Below are 19,984 nucleotides of genomic sequence, written 5' to 3' on the forward strand. Positions count from 1 at the left end.
TAATGTTAGGGAAATCTGTTTATGTTTTGTTACGCGTTTCTGGATTTGTTTTTTTAAATATATATCGGCCGATATATCGGAATATCGGATTTTTAAATCACCAAATATTTGTATCGATATCGGCCTTAAAAATCCTTTATCAGTCGGGCTCTGAGTGACCAAAGAGGAGGAGACTCCTGGATAATACTGTATCCAAAGGCATGCTGCATTAGAAGCTTCTGCTGCTGAGATTGAAGTGGTAATCTGCAAATGCCCTGTTTTGATTTATTTTGGTGACATATTGGCAATGGTGGAAAGTAACTAATGTAACTGTAATTCTAAAGCAGAGCTCTTCAACAGGGGGTCCTCAGAGTTAGTGCAGGGGGGCCTCCAAATTATATTAAAAAAAAAAGTTTCTTTTTTGAAAGATTTTAATATGTCTGAAAATATACATTGGTATAAAAAAGGTTGAAGACCCCTTTTCTAAAGTGATCATACTACTTGAGTATTTCCATTTTAGATTTATATTCAACTGCATTGTAGAGGTAAATGCTGCATGTTCTGCTCTCATAGTAAAAGATGTAGTTACTTAAAGGTCCCATATCATGCTCATTTTCAGGTTCATACTTGTATTTTGGCTTTGTACTGGAACATGTTTACATTCTTTAATGTTCAAAAAACACATTCTTTTTCTCATACTGTCTGTCTGAATATACCTGTATTCACCCTCTGTCTGAAATGCTCCGTTTTAGCGCCTGTCTCTTTAAGCCCGCCCCCCCCTTCCTGAAAAAGCCCAGTCTGCTCTGATTGGTCAGTGTTTCCTGGTCTTCTGCATCTGCACTCGGAGTCATAGAATCTGGTGAATGACTGTAACAGCACTGTAGCACCACTTCCTACTGTATAGTTGTGACATCACAACTGTATGGAAGCCCTGACGGCTCGTTTAAAGGCACCGTTTTTGAATGCAGGCTGTGTGTGTTTCTCTGTAGATTGAGCGTTTTAATACTTTTAGAGTATTTATATAGGACCTCGACCTGCTTTATAATCACAAACGACATGGAAATCTCACTTTTTACAATATGGGACCAGCAAAGATGGAGTTTTACATGCAAAACATTTGGTCTACTTATAAAACATGATGCATTGTTGTAGATTAAACTACCCAACAATATATAAAGTTGTTCAAATTAGCTCCCCCTGAACCAGCACTAAAATTAGAATTTTCTTACACATGAATGCATCCATAATGATTGAATAAAAAATCTTTAATAATTATCAAGGATGCATCACTGTCACTGCTGGCAACATGCAAGTTAGCATAGCATGTTATAAGCTGGCTGTTGTTAGCTGATGGATGTAATAATACTCTTTTCTGTGTCTGTTCAGCTGTGATGTCTTTTGCTAAGACTCACCTGTCCAGTGTAGGCAAAGTCCAAAGCATGCTTGAGTCCTACGCTGGTCACTCCTTGCAGAGTCACTTCGTCTGCCTCACTCTCCACCATGCACAAGCTGAACATAGCCTGATGACACACAAACATGGAGGTTAGCTGAGGAAACACCACCACAGAGAGACTTTAGAAGAAAAAAAGTCCGGAGTGCTCAGAAGTTCAAACAAATCATGAAGGTGCTCTTTGGAAGGGGGACAAAAAAGTTCAAAAGAGAAAAAAAGGTCTAAGGCACTCTTCTTGCAATATTTTTTTAAATAGCCTTTATTGATATGTTTATTATTCATATCGATATCTAGTACATTGAAAATAGAACTAGGCAGCAGCACACGTGTAGCGGCACAAACGGCCTTCTTCAAGGTGTGTGTCTGTGATTTTGACATAAAATAGCCATTTAAATGAAGGCTTTTTAAAAGTGTTTGCAAGAAGAGTGCCTTGGACCTTTTTTCCGTAGACAGTATATAAACTGGACCAACAGATCCCGTGTCTCAGGGCGGAGACCAGTGAAGGATATTAGAAGCACTTTTCCGGTGATGGCTGAGCGTTACTGCGCAGCCTCAAACTGAGAAAGACGACGTAAATGTGACGTGAGCAACCTGTTTGAAAGTTGTAAGTCTTCTGGTAGCTGTGCCAAGAGAACTCTCAATCATTCTGAATCTTGCAGAGACGGAGAGCGTAGGTATATGTAAGAAGATAACATAGGCACAGGCTAATTATTGCTAACTAAAATGCTAGTTAATATTAGTAATTAAACTTAAACAGCTAATGTAAGTCCAAACTGCCTGCGAGCTTCTCCTGTACAATACGGTAATTCCTCTACTATGTGACAGTAAGTCGCGTGGTTATGACACAATCACTAGCCTATTTTTACAAAAACGTCTAGATATAAGGTAATTGAACCTTTTATACATTGTCGTGTTTCTTTAGAAATAAACAATGGACAAAAAAAGTCTTTAAACACTTCAGATGTAAAGTTATTCGCTGTCAAAGTGACGTCAAAATGAATGGCAGTCAATGGAATGCTAACGTCGGGTGATCGTTTGGTAGCATCAAAATGGCGCCGTAGGAGGTTCGAGCTCTGAAGCGAAGCTTGCCCCCTTGCTTTTTTCTCTTTTGAACCACCACAGAGATATTTCTGTGCCATGGAACACTACATCAAAACAAAAATCACAGACATTGATGGTAAAATTCAATCCTGCTTTGTTCTTCCACTCCTTCAATGTTGACTCTCTGATCTCTGACTCTGACTCTGACTCTCTGAGTCTGATCATATTATATCTCTAAGTTGTCACAGCAATAACAGACTGAGAAATCGGTTTTGTTAGTATGTGTGTGTGCTGACAAAATAACATCAAAACCGGCCAGATGCAACATCCTAGAGCCCTTCTGTATTGATTTGCCGGCCTTGTCCCCGGAGGTCAGCAGAAATAAATAGCACAATCAGTACTTCTCGGTCTTCCTCTCCCTCTGACACGCACACACATGTGTACTTCACACGCCACATGAGATCAAAGCAGTGGACGCAGCGTCTGCAGTCTGGCCCTGCTGTGCTCGAGTCCAGCTTGCTGCTCGGTAATCAAAGCTATTGACTAGTGTCACACCATGAGTGGATGACAGAGTCAGTGATCAGCAGAGAGTGTGGAGGGGAAGAGTGAGAGGAGGGAGATGATGGGTCAAATCCTGGCCACGATGAAGATCAACTCTACCTGTCTCAATTATCAGGGACAGCAAGGTTATGAAGTTATAGTTTATATTTATCCTCTGGATTGTAATGGGAAAAAAGACATCATAAATTGCTTTTGAAAAGTAAATCTAGCTGCTGTAGAATATTTCTTTCCCCACAGTTCCCTTGCCTCGGGATAGTGATCTAGCTAACTTGCAATTTCACATATCTTTTTAATCACAGTAGCAGTTTGTAGCACTCCGTCACACTCCACACACTATCTATACTCAGAAACTGCTGTATAACAGCATTAGAAGCTTCCAAGGCCCTCAGGCTAGTTAGCGTATCTCTCTCTCTCTGTCATGAAAGCAACATTCATTCCTCCCAAAACTCATCCAATTCTCCCTGATTCATAGCACCCATGAACTTTAACCAGGCACCGACCCCCTCCTCTGGCGAATTGCCCCTCTGTATTGTGAAGGTGATGTGAAAGACAGAGTCGACTTAAGGCCACGCTGAGTTTTAACCAAGGCCTGCACATCTCTCCTCAGAGCTCGGCCTTGTTGATTCACCACTACTCTAATTAAAAATCTACTGGTCCACCGAGCAGAGGACGGCATGTGGTTAAACCTGGGGTGTGATGGTGGGTAAGCTGTGGTCAGAGTGCACACAAGTATTAAACAGGCGGAAAGTACAAAAAGAGAGTGAGAGAGAAACTGCTTATGCATGTTTGCTTCTGTGTTAGCGTGTGTTTGTGTGTGAGCTGAGAGATTGAGAGTGTTCCCAGGGCTGGTCGCCTCCGCCAGCAGGAATGCTCCTGACCTTGGTGGAGGAGCTGAGGGAGAGCTGTTGATGACGGATGGCTCCTCTGACTTGGCATATAGATCCAGCACACGCAGGGACACACTGAGCCACAGAGCCCCGCATACTGCAGTCCTTTCACATGATGCTGCAGTGGGAGTGCAGCGCTGCAGTTAGCCTGACCTGCCAGCAGAATTTATGTGTTTCTGCTTGTTGTGATTATACCTGAGAGGACTTGTGACTCCCTCACGCACCCTGTGAAATATTACTCTCAGTGTTGGGGAGTAACGGAATACCAGAATGTACCGGCATTACGTATTCAGAATACAAATTATGAGTAACTGTATTCCCTTACAGTTACAATTTAAATAGTTGGTATTTAGAATACAGTTACATTGTTGAAATCAATGGATTACATAACAATACTTATCTGTTTGACAAGTTTATTCACTCTCTGAATAAATGAAGGCAACTCCATGCATTTCCCAGAAGCCCCAATATGAAAATGAAAAATGTAGCTATTTGCGTGATCACTGATAGAGGTAGAGATGGAGCCGGAACCGGCACAACAGAGCCAGGGCAAGAATGCGTTTCTATCTTGGAAATTCAAACAGCATTTCACATTAAAGAAAGAACAGGGAGAATGAAATATAACTGTGCACTGCAGTGCAACCTCTGCTTGCCAGCAACCAACCTCCTTTCAGCGTCCAAATTCCTCCACCTCCAACCTGAAGAAGCATCTTAAAGTAAGTTTTTTTTTTTTAATTAGCCAAGGGTAGTCGTCTGCTGTAGTTTTACTGGTCACCTTGCTATTTAATAGTTGACGTGCGACTTTACATTCTCCTGTGTGCTGATTTGCTTGCCCCAGAGCCGTTGAAAGACTAGCCCCGTTTGACATGTTAGCTAACGTTAGCTAAAATTAGCTCATGGTAGCTTAGACTGCGGTTCGGGACTACAAATACAAAAATCTATCTGCTTGTTCAGGTACACATTCAGCCAGTTGGAACAGAAGAACACACCAGAATAGGCCTGTTTAGTAAGCTGGATGTGATGGCCGCATTCCTACACTTATAAAATGCAATTCAATGTGGAAGTAATCCAAGTATTCAGAATACGTTACTCAGATTGAGTAACGTAACGGAAAAAGTTACAAATTACATTTTTGGGCATGTATTCTGTATTCTGTAACGGAATACATTTTGAAAGTATCCTTCCCGACACTGATTAATCTTTCTCCAAGGGCCTGTGGCTATATTTACAGGCAGGTTTATGGGGGTCAGGTCACAGAAATCGTGATATCTTACATGCAGTGGTATCTGACTGAAGCTTCTTCTGGCATTTTGTGCCAAAATTCTCTTCTGAAGACTTAACCCCTATCTACTATAGGGTATAGGGTCCATACTCTGTGTGGACCCCCCCTCCCCCTTCTTTTATAAAGTGGCATGTGTGACGTCACTCTCCGCTGTGAGCGCCTTCCAGCAGAGAGCCACGAACTTAGCTAACTATTTTTATTTATTTTTTACAATGCAAAAAACGTTTTTTTCATAACTTGTTTATTTTTATTTTAATAATATTGCTTTTAAGTAGTGTTAATAGTATTAATCCGTCAAAATCCTTAGTGTTGGTTAAACGGTTAATCATTAACATCCCTACCCCTATCATAACAAGAAAAAAAAGCGTTGAGATTGTAGAAGAACGTTTACAAGGGTTCAGAATTTTCCATTTGGAAGAATAGAATTTCTTGTGAAACCACATCAGTGAAAACACAAAGACAGACTCGTGAAGATGGATCTCTATGCTAGGCTTGCACATTTTGTAAGCTCTCTTTCCCCGGGGAAATCTTCCTTGTTTGAACTGTGTGAAATGTAATGCCTTGATTAAATGGGACCATTTTTTACATCCTCACACAGGCATAGAAATCAAATGAAAGGGGTATATCCACATGGACCACACATGTAGTCTACCTATTGAAATGTACTTCCGAGTTTTGTTTTGTGGGCAAGATAACAAGGGAATTGAGAATTAGGATTTTTGAGCATAATAGTCGGATCAGAAATAGGGATGAGAGGTCTCCTGTAGCCTGACACTTTAATTCTGCTGGCCATGGAGTTTATATGCTACGGTTCTTGGGTATTGAAGTGAGGAAATAGGGAGAAGAGAGGCCTCCTGGATACATCACTTACAGATTCAGTGTCCTTGGGGTGGCTGCTGGCTGCTGTTGTTTTTGAATACAAATTATTGAATGTTGTATATGTATTTATATTTTCTATGGTGGCTCTGCACATGATGAGTGTTTACATGTACATGCATGTATTTTCTAGTTGGGAAAGTGCTATTCAATAGTCTCTTTTCTTGTTTGTTACAAAAACAAAATGTGATATTTTTTTCTTACCACTATTTTTCTTACCAGTAATGATCTTTGGATATTTGAATTTCTATGTAGCTCCTGAACATGATGAGTGTACATATGGACACACATGCATAATCTATTGTCAGTGTGCAAATTAATTCAGTCACTTATCTGCAAAAACAGAATACGATATTATATTTCTTTCTATGACTTGAATGTCCCATATTGTAGAAAGCGAGATTTCCATGTCTTTTTTTATTATAAATCAGTTGGAGGAGTTATATAAATACTGGGAAAGAAAGTATCAAAACGCTCACTTTAAAGAGAAATGCACACAGTCCTTATTAAGAAACCTTTAAACGAGCCGTCAGGACTTCCATACCGTTGTGATGCCACAACTATACTATATATAGGTAGTAAGTGCTGCTAAGGGCAGTTAGAGACAGTCATTCCCCGGCTGCAATGACGATACAGAAGACCAGGAGATGCTGACCAATCAGAGCAGAGTGGGCTTTCTCGGGAGGGGGGCTTAATAGGACAAGTGCTAAAACAAAGTGTTTCAGACAGAGGGTAAATACAGGGACATTCAGGCAAACAGTATGAAAGAAATAATGTGGGTCTTTTTACTTTAAAGAATGTAAACATGTTCAAATAGAAACCAAAAATATAAGTATGAACCTGAAAATGAGCATAACATGGGACCTTTGAATACTGAAAACCAGTTCACATGAAAATATATTTGTACCTGCAAATATCTGGAAAGAAAATCCAATTTAGGGTTGGGGCACTGAATGTAGTACTGAATGTCTTTCCAATTACCGGTCAGATTCAGATTACCTTCAGGTGAGTCTAATACAGAATGCTGTACAGCAAATTTCCCCCTCCTGAATCAATTTACAGTATCACGTTATCAAATCAGGCTACATTGGAAGGCCCAGAGGACTGATCAGCTACAAGTCATATGGTGAAAATACTGTACAGTCCAACTTAAAATAGCATTGTCTTCATAAAGAGGTGAAAGCAGTAACAGAGTTCTGTGTAGTGCAGGTAGTACATACAGCGTGAAATGATTCTTTGAGACAATAATAGCTTTGGAAATGAGTTCTGTCTTGACTGCAGGGCTAGAAGGAAATATTTCTCTGTGTGACAAAAAACAAGGAGAGATTTAGTGTGTGTGTGTGTGTGTGTGTGTGTGTGTGTGTGTGTGTGTGTGTGTGTGTGTGTGTGTGTGTGTGCGTGCGCACGCGCTCACTTTTGCTGATGGTGGTGTGTGATGTGGGTTTCACTGATTTGGCCAAAACTGCCTGAGTCGTCCAGACGTCTTAGTAATGTGACAGCATTGGAAGAGGCAAGTGACACATTCAGGACAAGTCTCAGGTAAACAACTCACGCTTGGTCAGGTATTTCATTACAATCAGTCATGTCTGATGGGCTAGATAATGTGCTATAATCACGGATGCTACTTGTGTGTCTGAGTGTGAAAGAAAGAGGCAGAGAGGGAGAGAACAGTCGCTTTTCATCTCCTCGGTAAATGAGCTAGATGAAACCCAGCAGTGGAGTCAGATGACAAACTGATGATAATGTTGTTAAACCCCTACAGAGGAACAGGGGACCAGAGTGAGTTTTCTTGCGTACTGTAGCAGGCTGATCTAATAATCCTAGTGCTGGAACAACAGTGTTGCTCGGCCCAGCTGGGACTTGAAAGAGCGGCATTTAAAAACGGAGCCGAAGAACAAAAGTGAAGAGGACGGACAAAAGGAGGAGAGGAGTGTGACTCCTCCACCCTCAACTCTCTGCAGAGAGAAGTAAAAATAACCTACACACACAGGAGGAGTAATCCCTGGGCAACTTGGACATATTTAATCTGCCTCTCGTTTTCAAAAAGGATTAATTTATACTTCCTAATCTGCTCAATCTCCCTAAATCAAATCTCATCCGTGCACTTTTCCCTGCAGCCCATCTCAGCAAATCTCTTGTCCGGCTGTCTGACAGCGCGAGTCTACCTACAGCTACCTCTGTGGCTTGACTTGAATCAGACTGAAGCCTTCAGCAAGAGACCAGCAAACACTTGGGCTCCATTCAGATGGGGTGAAGAATGATTTGCTGTAGCACTCATGGCGAAGTCAGTGCTTCATATTTTGTACAATCTCCATACATGCAAATCTACGGAAGAGTTCTGAGTTTAAAGGTCCAGTGTGTAACGTGTTTAGTTGTTCATTATCAAAATCTGTGTTGCCCGTTCACAAACATGTCCTTTTTCATGAATATTTACCACCACCATCAATTCCAAGTATTCCTTTTGGCTTGAAATTTTATATTTGCATTTGCATGAACTGGGGTAGACGTTCCACATTCATGCTCCATCTTGAAATATGTTAGCCGGTAAGGGACATACAGGACATACTGCTCCGCCTTTCGCATTTTCGCTGTCACATGATAAACTCACAGGTGCTGCTAATGCTGCTAATGGGTATCGTAGCAAGGTAACCCTGCAAGTTTGAAGAAGGAAACATGGAGGACCGCACGTATTCAAAATCCAAATTTAGTCTTCTTCTTCGCCCAGAAAAAGAACTTTTGACGTACTTTGAACTGCGTGGTGCGAGAGAGTTGATTGCGATATATGATCTCAACACTAGATGGGAGAAATTCCTACAAATTGGACCTTTAAAGTCAAAATTCTGAGAAAGAAATTTATAATTCTGACTTTATTTTCAGAATTCTGAGATTTAACTTTTTTCCAGACTTTAATCTCAGAATGCTGAATTTAATCTCAGAATAGAGTTGGCAGGGTAACAGGTTTTGTGGCAGTTTTAACAATCTACCAGCTCTGAAGATGGTTATGCAACATGTTACTGTCGCCTCTATCACATCAGCAGCAGGCTGCACTGCATGCCTGCTTTTTATAGAATGGCAAATATCAGCTTGATAAGTGTGCAATCCTTTAAATCAGTCTTACATTGTCCATTGAAAACAAAGGAGTGTGTGTTTAATTACAAATCTGGATAATCTTCCTGTTCAACTACAAACGCTCATTTGTATATTATAAGATACATATTCAGGGTATAGAATATGGTCCAGGACTCACCCTGAAGTAATCGCTGCACGCTGCCAGGACGGCTTTGTGGGCATGGAACTTCTGCTCACCGGCGACCAGGGTGACGTCACACAGCAAGCCATCCTTCCTCTGCTGGTTGAGGGCAGAGAGGACCGAGTCCTGGTGGGACTTTGACTGACAGAGCCTCTGTCCTGTCAGCATCTCCCTACTACTGCTACACACACACACACACACACACACACACACACACACACACACACACACACACAAGATATGTTGTTAAACTGGAGTTGGACTTGTAGATGATACAAAGCTCTGGTTCTATTGATGACAGTGATGATAATAATAACAATATTACAACCGCTACTTGTGCTACACGATTACTATCACCACTCCTACTATTGTTATTTCACTACTGCTGTTTAACCCTTTAACACACACAATCTTCCCTTCTGGAGAGAGGCTGCATAAATTAAAATAAATTGACTAATTTTGTTAATAACATTGTTGCAGTGAATTTGGACTGGATTATGTTTTCAAGGAGTCTTTTACATTTTGGGACAGCTAGACTACTTTGTTGGTACAGCAAGAAGGCACTACAAGGCACTCATTTTTGGGGATGGCAGGGTCGGTTGGAACACCAATTTGGTTCAGACTGAAATAGACTCAAGAATTATTGGATGAACTGCCATGAAATGTGGTTAATTTGTGCTAATTGGTAAATGTTAGCATGCTTACACAATAAGATCTAAGATGGTGAACCGAACATTGTATTTGCTAAACGCCAGCATTAGCATTATCATTTTGAGCTTGTGGACCATGCTAGCGTTAGCTCAAGGTACCTAAAGAGCATGAGTACAGCCTTATCAGAGCTGCTAGCTCTTCTTGTTAAGATTACAGTCGTATAGTCCTCACCTCCTTCTAGCTAATACTTTTACGACAGAGTAATCTTTTTGAAAACGACAGCCATGACCCAAAAAGTGAGAGTCTAATCTAAAGATACACATATTACCTGTTCACATTAATGTTTTCCTAGCAGTAGCAGTCTGTGAAAGTTGTACATAGTGCTAGCATCACTAGCATGGGGAGAACAGTTGGGGGGACACATTACTGTAATACAAGTCCTTTCTTTTATTTCTAAGAACAAGGTGTATAAGACACTATGCATGTTAATAGTTTTAATTATATTTTTTCATATTTGAAATTGCACCAAGAATTTTATTCAATTAAATGCACTGTAAACAAGTGACACTTTACTATTCACACAAAATGATTCATTATGAATGACATTTGCATTATGTCCCCACACTTAGAAGGAACACATTCTGCCCATTAGTGTGTCTCACAGTTCTCAAATCACATTGTTTATGGTGGATGATGAGACAAATACACTGACTACAGAACTGATTGACTGACTGACTGACTGACTATCTGGATCCTTGTAGCAGCAAATATACCAACCCATCCTTAGCCCCTCTCAGCTTTCTCCCATCCCTAAGCAGTATGGCACCCTGTCCATGATAATCCATCTCTGTTCACTTACAGTTGCGGCCATTACTCTAAATGCTGCTGTCTACCAGAACGCTTGCTCTGTCACCTTCATGATGATGGTGTGTAAGACAGAGGAAATAATGGGTGTGTGTGGGAGGGTGTGTGTGCACACTATGGGCCAGAGGTAGGATGAATGATGAGTCAGGATGTTTGTTTGCTTGTTGGACTCTGTCGGAGGGAGCCAAGGGAGAACAGGACAAAATTGTCGTGCTGGCTGAGAGGGAAGGGAAATTAAAAGGATTTAGCAACTCAGAGAGAGAGAGAGAAGCTCTATGAGGAATTTGAGAAGGGGTGAAACCTTTGATGTCCTTGATGATATTGAATACATGAAAATATAAAGTTTGATCAGTTTGAAGCTGTAGACTATGATGTATCTACACTATGATGTATCTACACATTTAACGGGCTACTCCAGCAATTAAGTAAGGCACTTTTATAAAACTAGTTGATTCACAAGAGGCAGATTGAAGAAAGAAAGAATGGTCATGGAACATGACATGAGCATACATTTTCTAGACTATCCTTGCCTGTGTCTTTCACATTTCATGCACCCAATTTATACCAAAGTTAGTCAGTTAAATAGTTATGGTCAAGCTCAAAGCAAAATCATCTGAATTTTTTTTTCAGTCTTGATCCTTGATCCTCCAGAGCCACAGAATAAATAATACAACAACAATTTTCACAGGCTGAATAGTACTCCTCTTAACTAGAAAACTGACCTTGATCTATAAAATTTTGAATTTTCAGCAGCGAGCATCGCTGATGTGCAATGGACTATATATTCTTGACTACAAAGGGTCGGAATATTTGGACGGATTACAAAGTGGATCGGGAAATTTTCTGAAAAATTTCCAAGAGAAGCTCGGGAACTTTGAAATCTTTGTACAATTTCAATTTAAACTTAAATAATAGTGAACTTATTTGGGAATGGATACCCATAAAAAGCCATGCTTGGTCTTATGGCATGTTTTGGTTAAATGTATGCCTGTGAGGGAATTTTCAGCTTACTTACCATGCTGGGTAAATAGAGACAGTGGTACCCCAGGTCACATTCGGGTCAGTGGCCAACATAACAGCATTAGGTCACGACCTGTGTCAGGCAAAGTAATAGTTCTACTCTGTGTGTCGAGATGACTGGAGAAGTAGCAGCTACCTGATAAAAAATACTAATCTGCCTGTTTTCTTTTTGATTCTTAGTGGCATAGGGAGTGAACGCTGTGTGTGTGAATGTGTTTAGGTTCCAATATCTTTGCATACATTAACGTTTAGAGAAAGACCATCGTTGCTTATTTATTTCTAATATTGTCTGTCCAGAATAAGTTAAAGCTATAGTGCGTAGTTTCAGTCGCCCCCATGATGAATTCTAAATAATGACAACAGCACTGTTGACGCGTCCACATGATACAGCCTTACATGATCGCGCACCCGCCCCCACCTCTCCTCCACACAGTTGCTAGTAGCCAAGGAGGACACGGAGGATTAAAAAAACATGATGGACTCTTCAGAAGAGGTCATTATCTTCACTTGAGTTTCTGCGCGGGAAAGTCACCGGACGATACCATTTTCTGAACATAGCCATACTGAGAAATACTGAGAGAGTTGTGTGGAGCTGATAGTCTTCATTACCTTTGTAGCAACTCATTTGGCAATGGCTTGAATGTAACGGACGTTGATTAATATCAAAAAGTTACGCACTAAAGCTTTAAAGACTCCCTTAGAAAGGCGGACACTTCAGAGTTGGGCTGGCATTACATGACACTACATGGTGGTTGACTTGTATTATATTAAACCTAATTCTCAATAATATCAAGATTCAATAAATGCTTCTGCATACAGGAAGTCATTATAGTTTCCTGAACCTTTTTCAGTCTCCGAGTCAATCAGTTCCCCAGATTTCTTCATCAATGCCCATTTTATTGAATTGCAACCAGTGCACTCTTTCAACACATGTACGGATCAGTTGCCAGCATCCCATTAAACAGGAATTCAGTAAATGTACAACTCTCTGTATGCACAGTGCATTCTCCCATCACATGTGCAGCCCACACTACTGCCAACACTACTGCAGTGTGTGAGCCAAGGGGCTACATGCTCTCAGGCACATTGGGATTATATTACTGGAATGAATATATTTTATATTTCTTATGATAATTCAGTGAACCAACAGATAGTGGCCTGAAGCAAAGTTCACACTTTATAACTTGTTAACATCTTCTGCTAGTTTTTGCTAGCTGTTTTACCATGTGGGATGTAGCTGGATTGAGCATGTTAATTGAGGAGTTTTAATTAATCTATTGACATTCATTCTTTACTGTATTATGTTTATTTTATAAATGACTTGTTGTACCTTACGTTTGCACACAGCCCATATTGTTGGCTCAAATTTATCAATGCATTTTTCTCCATTTAGAAAGGGTTTAAAAATCTAAACCATAGAAATAAAATGTTAAAATAAAATGTTTTATTTCTATGGTCTGGACCATGGAAATAGAACGAATATCATTTTATTTCTATGATTTGGAGTCTTGTTGATACATGAGCATCAGGTTTTAAGAACTGTGTGCATAGTTCAATTTTTTTGTACATGATGAAAAAAAAACTATAATACAGCATTATTTCACGCCTGACACCTAGTTTGTAATACTGCAAATATAAATATATTGCAATACTTTCATCAGTGGTCCATAGGCTAGCATGTTACCCTTCTTTCAGGGATAGTGACAGACATTTATTTAAATGTAAATTTCAAGATTACAGCTTACATTTGCTAGCTATAGCTAACTCACCACATGTAATGTTTCACACTTGACAATTTAATGGATTTAGTTGGCAAATCTTTGGATTATGTCTGCAATTTACGATACAGTAAAATGTTATTAGTTTCAATCTGCATATGGCATGGTAAATAGAGCCTGAGCAACCTAAATTTCACTTTATTTCCCATAAATTCCCATGGAAAGTTTTCAACATCAATAATCCAGGGATTTTGCAACCCTATTTGTGACCCGTTTTTAAGATTTACATCAGGAGAAGGTACGTTCAGTAGGAAGGACTGGGTTTGAGGATGAGAGCTAGAGATAGGCTGCATTGACAGTCTTGAGAAAAGGACTAACTTTTAGCTTTGGTCTTTTCATAGGCTTTGTTGACAATAACAAAAATATAGAACATACAGCCTTTACATGGCTTTAGTCTAACCTCCATTACATCCAAACAATAAGTTGGATAACGACAGAAAGTCAGTGGAGCCTGCATACTGGGAACACCTTTATTATTATTTACAAGATATTCATCTTACAGTACAAAGATTTCCCTTAGGTTAAAATAAAGAATGGTGCTTAATGGCTCTTTGTCTACATTTCTTGATACACCAACTGCTCAAGGAACAGTTCTGTTTGTGCATTGAGCATGTAATAACATAGCATTCAACTGTCTCTCCAGTGGCTCTGATTGGCTAAATAATCAAGCCACTGAAATCTAGTGACAAATGTTCTGCACGTGTGTGTAATTTAATTTGGTTTTAAACAATGTTGTTGCATTGAAATTGTGTCTAAATAGTCATGGTAACAGAACGTCTTCCAAAAGGGTGCACATTTTATATTTTACGCACGGCAAGCATGACTGGTCTGCATAGAGTAAATTTATTGAAAAGATTTCTGGTACAGGATATACAATCCTCTATCCCAGACTCTAAAAGACACAAAACATATATATATATATATATTCACATTTTAACATTTTATAAAAACACATTCATTTCATAATTTAAGTTCTCTAACAATTCATAAATTAATTACATAAATTAATTACATAAATTACTGACAAGCTTTATAATTATACATTACACCTTTTGACAGGCAAAATGCATCCAGCCTATTCTTAAAGGAATTGAACGCACAACTTCTTCTGGAAGGTCATTCCATGATTTTACCGCAGTGTGAAAAAGTTCTTTCTCTTTTCAGACAGGCATGTTCGAGGGTAACGTTTTAAAGAATTCCCTCGTATCTCGTACCTATTGTTCCAAAACTGAAAGATAGGCTCAACTGTTACATCATACATTCCCTGTACAAGCTTATACACCTGAATCATATCTCCTCTGTATCTCCTAAATATGAGAGTCGGAAAACCTAATTTCCTCAATCTATCTTCATAAGACATGTTTTTCATTCCTGGAATTAATTTAGTAGCTCTTCTCTGGACCCTTTCAATTTTTTCTACACATTTTAATTTATATGGACACCAGACGGAGCTTGCATATTCAAGATGAGATATTACCAGGGATTTGTACAAAGGTAAAAATATATCCTTGCATACATTTTGAAAAGTTATTTTTATTATTGCAATCATTGATGTAGCTTTTTTAACTTTTTCAGAAATATGTGTGTGGAATTCAAGTGAACCATCCACCACAACACCTACGTCCCTCTCCTCTTGTACTGGATTAACCACTATATCCCCAACTACATGATTGGCTACAGTGTCATTTTTTTTAATAGCCACTGGCCACACCATTTGCCCATACTACATAGATCTTCTTGAAGATGGGCTCGGTCTGTGTCACTTGTTATTATTCTGAAAATTTCAGTATCATCCGCAAAAAGGTAAACCTTCAAAAAAAATCTGACTGTATCATATCTGGCAGATTGTTTATATATATTACAAAGAGAACAGGGCCCAAAACTGACCCCTGTGGGACCCCAGATGTCACCGGCTTCCAGTCTGAGGCGGCACCATTCACTACCACATGTTGTTTTTGTTTGTACAAAAAATCCTGTATCCAATAAATAACTCTGTTGTCTAAACAATAGGATTTTAACTTTGATAGCAGTATTTTATGAGGAACAGTGTCAAAGGCTTTTTGAAAGTCCAGATATACACAGTCAACTGTCTGTCCTCTATCCAAAGCTTGTGACCATTTGTCAAGAACTGTGAGTAACTGAAGAGAAGTTGACCGCCCGGATATGAAGCCATTTTGTTTACTACTAAATAATGTATTACTTTTCATATGGTTGACTATATATGTCCTTATAAGTTTTCCCTTTGTCTTGCTAACAACTGACGTCAAACTAACTGGTCTATCATTTCCAGCTTAGAGATGTATTTCCTTTTTTAAAAATTGCACTAATTTGAGCCTCTTTCCAGTCAAAACTGAATGCTCTAATGATTTGTTAAATAGTACGGTTAGCGGTTCAGCAATATCAATCCTTCAAAATCCTAGGATGTATCAAATCCGGTACAGGGGATTTATATACATTAATTTTATGTAAAAGTCGTTTTGTATCTTCTACTGTTATTTCAAGATTTTCTGTTTGCTGAACTTCCAACCTTGGTACGTTGGGTATCTGCCCGTCAGGCTCTTCAACAAATACACTGCAGAAGTATTCTGACAATATATCTGCCTTTTCTATATCTTTCTCTGTTTTTAAAGAATTAGTATTATTCTGATTGCAATATAGATCACCCACTGCTATTTTTATTTTTGTCCTTTTATTTCTGAAGTTCCTTTTGGTTTATATTTAGATTGCTTGGATAATTCCTCTTCATATTTTCGCTTTAAATTTCGCGTTCTCATCCTCACAATATTACGAACTTTCTGATAAGCCTGCTATATTTCTGTTTTTTTACTTCGTAATGCTTACCTTCCAAGATTATTTTTCTCTTTGATTTTTGTTTTTGTAATGTCATCTAATGGAAAAGAGTATTTTTTTATTATTATTATGGGACCTCATTTTAGCAAGAGGTACAAACTTCTCTTCTATTTCCTTCAACTTAGACTTTATTAGTACCCATTTTTTATTAACATCATAATTATATAGATGTGATATCCAATCAAAATTCTCTAATTCCCTACATGCTTCATCATAATTGGCCTTATTGTAGTTCCTTCTTATGGGTACGTTATTTAACATTTGTGTATAACAAATTACCTTAAACAACAGGACACAATGATCACTTTTGCCTAAAGGGCTTAGATATTGAATATCATCTATCATATGTTCCTCATTTGTTATAATAAGATCCAATACATGTTGGGTATCACCACCTCGCCACGTTGTTAGCTCTAAAACGTGTTGGAACAACCATACATTTTGAATACAATCCAAGAACCTGTTATCTAATGTTATGAGGTTATTTCTCTTCACTTCTAATAATCTCCAATCTATATTTGGCAAATTAAAACCCCCATAATTAATTTGTATGAATGTTTTATTGTTGACACTTCTTCTAGTAAAACCAAAAGATTATCATTGTTGCTCTCTGTTCCACTATCTGACCTGTAAATTAATCCAATAATCAAAATCTCATTATTGCCACATTTAATCTTAACAAAAATACTTTCTTGAAATTCTGAAACAGTTACCATTTCTTTTGCTTCTAAAGTTTTGTGTACATGAAGCACTAAGCCTCTACCTATATCATTCTCTATATTCCTTGAAAACATGTTATAATCCTCTATATCATCCAAGTTAAATTCCGTTGGGATCATCTGTGGTTTATGACTCTTTGATTTAACTTCTGTGATTCCTATTATATGAATAAGCGGGAGTAATCTCAAACGAACAGCAAATTCAGGTGGTAAAGGCAAAGAGTGTACCTTATTTGTCAGAAATCTATGCATTTACCTATACTCTGTGTACAGTACGTTTGGACAGGCTACCACTTACCTGAGTCTGGGTTCAGAAGGCATGCCCCTAGAGAAAAGAAGAGGAGATGGTGGTGGAGGTGGAGGGGAGGTGCTGTGTGGCTCCTGAGGACTGTAGTCTCCTCACTGGGATTGTACATCAGCCTGATAGGACAGAACAGCATGTCAGTTTTACTCAGTCCATCCACTCGACCCAGCCGCCATGACAACCTCCTTTGCGATGTGTGAAGGGATGCAACCGCGCGTCAATCCTAATGCTGACTTGTCCCTTCTCTCAGCTGCACTGGCCTTGACTTTGACATTTCTTATAGCTGTTTCTTTCCAGCCCTTTTCATGTACAGCACGGCGGCTGTGACAGCCAAAGGCAGCTCGACTTCAGACTTCAGAGAAGGGAATAAACAAGCTCAGCACTTCTCAGAACAAGAAGAGAGTCCAAATTACACCAAGTCCCTCCGGTGTAGCTACAACCTTGACATAATGTGCTACACACCTGAATCTGATAACCCTGAGATAATACCCAGCAGCCCAAGAGAAAAACAGAGGTCAGCACAGATGCACTGAAATCCAAGCTGCTCTGGATACTCTGATTGAAAAACGACTTACTCACTGTACAATGAGTCGTCCCTGGTCCTCTAATATGGCTATTATTACATATATGATGAAGCCTGTGTATGTGTGGTTTACCTTAAGTGTAGCCTATATAGGCCAGATCTAGTCACTGATCTGTTCTGTCCTTCAGACGCACTACCACAGCAGGCAACTGCTACTGACTGAGGGAGAAAATGAGCTTAAATGGTCCTGAGTCCACCCCCAAAACAGGCCAACACTTGCTGCACACATTTCATAGCTTTACCTAAATATGTGTTGGTGGTGAGGTTCTTTGTATATAACATTTAAATCAAGCAAATGTACTCGTAATCAAATCTGACAATTACACCACAAGTGCCAAATCCTGAGTAATATTCCATTTCTCTCTCTATCTTTGTCTCCACAAATGTCCTCAATATGGGCAGCTTATGAAGTTTTGATTGGAAATGGCAATATATTCAGCAACATATCCCATACCTTATGATTTGTTTGAATGTCTAACATGAGTATATATATATATATATATATATACATGAGTAAATGACATCATTTTTGGTCTCAGAAAAGATTAAACATATCCGGAAGGGTGATATATTTAGGATCTGATCATCACAACAAGTAGGCCATTGTTTCCCTGCAAAACACTGTAATCTCCTGACTGAACACAACCACAGTGGTAAATGTGGTCTTTTACGCACAAGAGGCAATTAGGATACCACCACAACAGCGCACAATTGGAACTGGATTGGGGAGAAGAAGGAATGTTTGGGTTGCCAAAGAACCAGACACCATTAATACATTTAACTCTCACTTTCCAAAAGCTCATAGCTGTCAAAAGGTCTCCTAGCAACAGGCCAGCGCCTCGGTCCACAAACTATGGGGACGGAGAACAAACCTCCTCCTCCGTACGAGCAGAATAATCCTGTTGCATCCATCACATTGCGCACTCAGACAATCCGATACCAAATTCTATAGCCTATTGCGGCTTGGCAGGAATTAACTGTATTCGGGCTCCCTCTTATCTGAATATGCCACAAGCTCACGCACCTCATATGAATGTGTTATGAATCAGTCCAGTTCCCTCTGGCGGCGTCTCCGTTACAAATGTCATTTAATGTCCGAGGGTGGTCTCCTGTACATCCGCGGCGAGAGGAAATGAGGGCTCAACGGCGGGCAGATGCGCTCAATCGCGGACACTTTCTACACTGTAGCACCTAAATTGTTACATTATAGCCCCGCCTCTGCACGGCGGTCACATGAATATGGACATAGAGGGGATACAGCGCCTCCAGGTGGATAATTGGGACACGACGAATTGTGTGACTGTCAGTAGGCTATGTTTACCACACAGTATGATAGGCGCCTGTAGGGACACCAGGGGGTCCTCGTAGGGTTCCAGCCAATGAGGAATAGAATGATTAATTATTGTTAGGCCTACTGTAATTTAACACCGGGCTGCTCCACTAATAACTGTCAAAGCAGCGTTAGTGTTAGGCCTATATTCAGCTGTGATGTTACTGCTATCTTCACATTAGGGTTTTTATATAGGCCTATCCTGGACAGCCTACTTCAATACAGACATGCAATATGTGTGTAGTAGCCTAATTGTAATGCCTAAACTATTATCCTATAGAATATGTAGGCCTATTCTTTGGGTGTATTTCTTAGCTGTATACTGGCAGTGGCGACTGGTCATTAGGGCAGGTGGAGCACAGTATAATAGGCTACTGCTGCTTTGATGTTTGTTAACTATCCACTGAAGGTATTACTGGGTTTTAGTTAGCTATATTTCTGGACTAAATTGATAAATCTGTTGCTTCCATCTAGCGGTATTTAGGAAAACTGCAGCATCCTCACCTAGGCAACTACTTTTCATCTTTTCACATAGGCTAGCCTAAAAGCAAAAGAACCT

General features: G+C 39.5%; 1 protein-coding gene across 1 annotated transcript in view; it reads right to left on the reverse strand.

Annotated features, from left to right (window-relative positions):
* klhl32 (kelch-like family member 32) overlaps window positions 1-19,281 on the reverse strand; it is a 48,830-nt gene extending 29,549 nt beyond the window's left edge. Inside the window, exons 1-4 of the mRNA XM_078253713.1 lie at window positions 19,120-19,281; window positions 17,507-17,628; window positions 9,324-9,507; window positions 1,392-1,499 (exon numbers count right to left, since the gene is read on the reverse strand). Coding sequence (XP_078109839.1) covers window positions 1,392-1,499; window positions 9,324-9,507; window positions 17,507-17,529 — 315 coding nt within the window. The 5' untranslated portion in view covers window positions 17,530-17,628; window positions 19,120-19,281. The remainder of the gene's footprint in view (window positions 1-1,391; window positions 1,500-9,323; window positions 9,508-17,506; window positions 17,629-19,119) is intronic.
* Between the last annotated feature and the right edge of the window lie 703 nt (window positions 19,282-19,984).

Source organism: Sander vitreus, chromosome 6 (genome assembly GCF_031162955.1).
Source record: "Sander vitreus isolate 19-12246 chromosome 6, sanVit1, whole genome shotgun sequence".
NCBI lineage: Eukaryota > Metazoa > Chordata > Actinopteri > Perciformes > Percidae > Sander > Sander vitreus.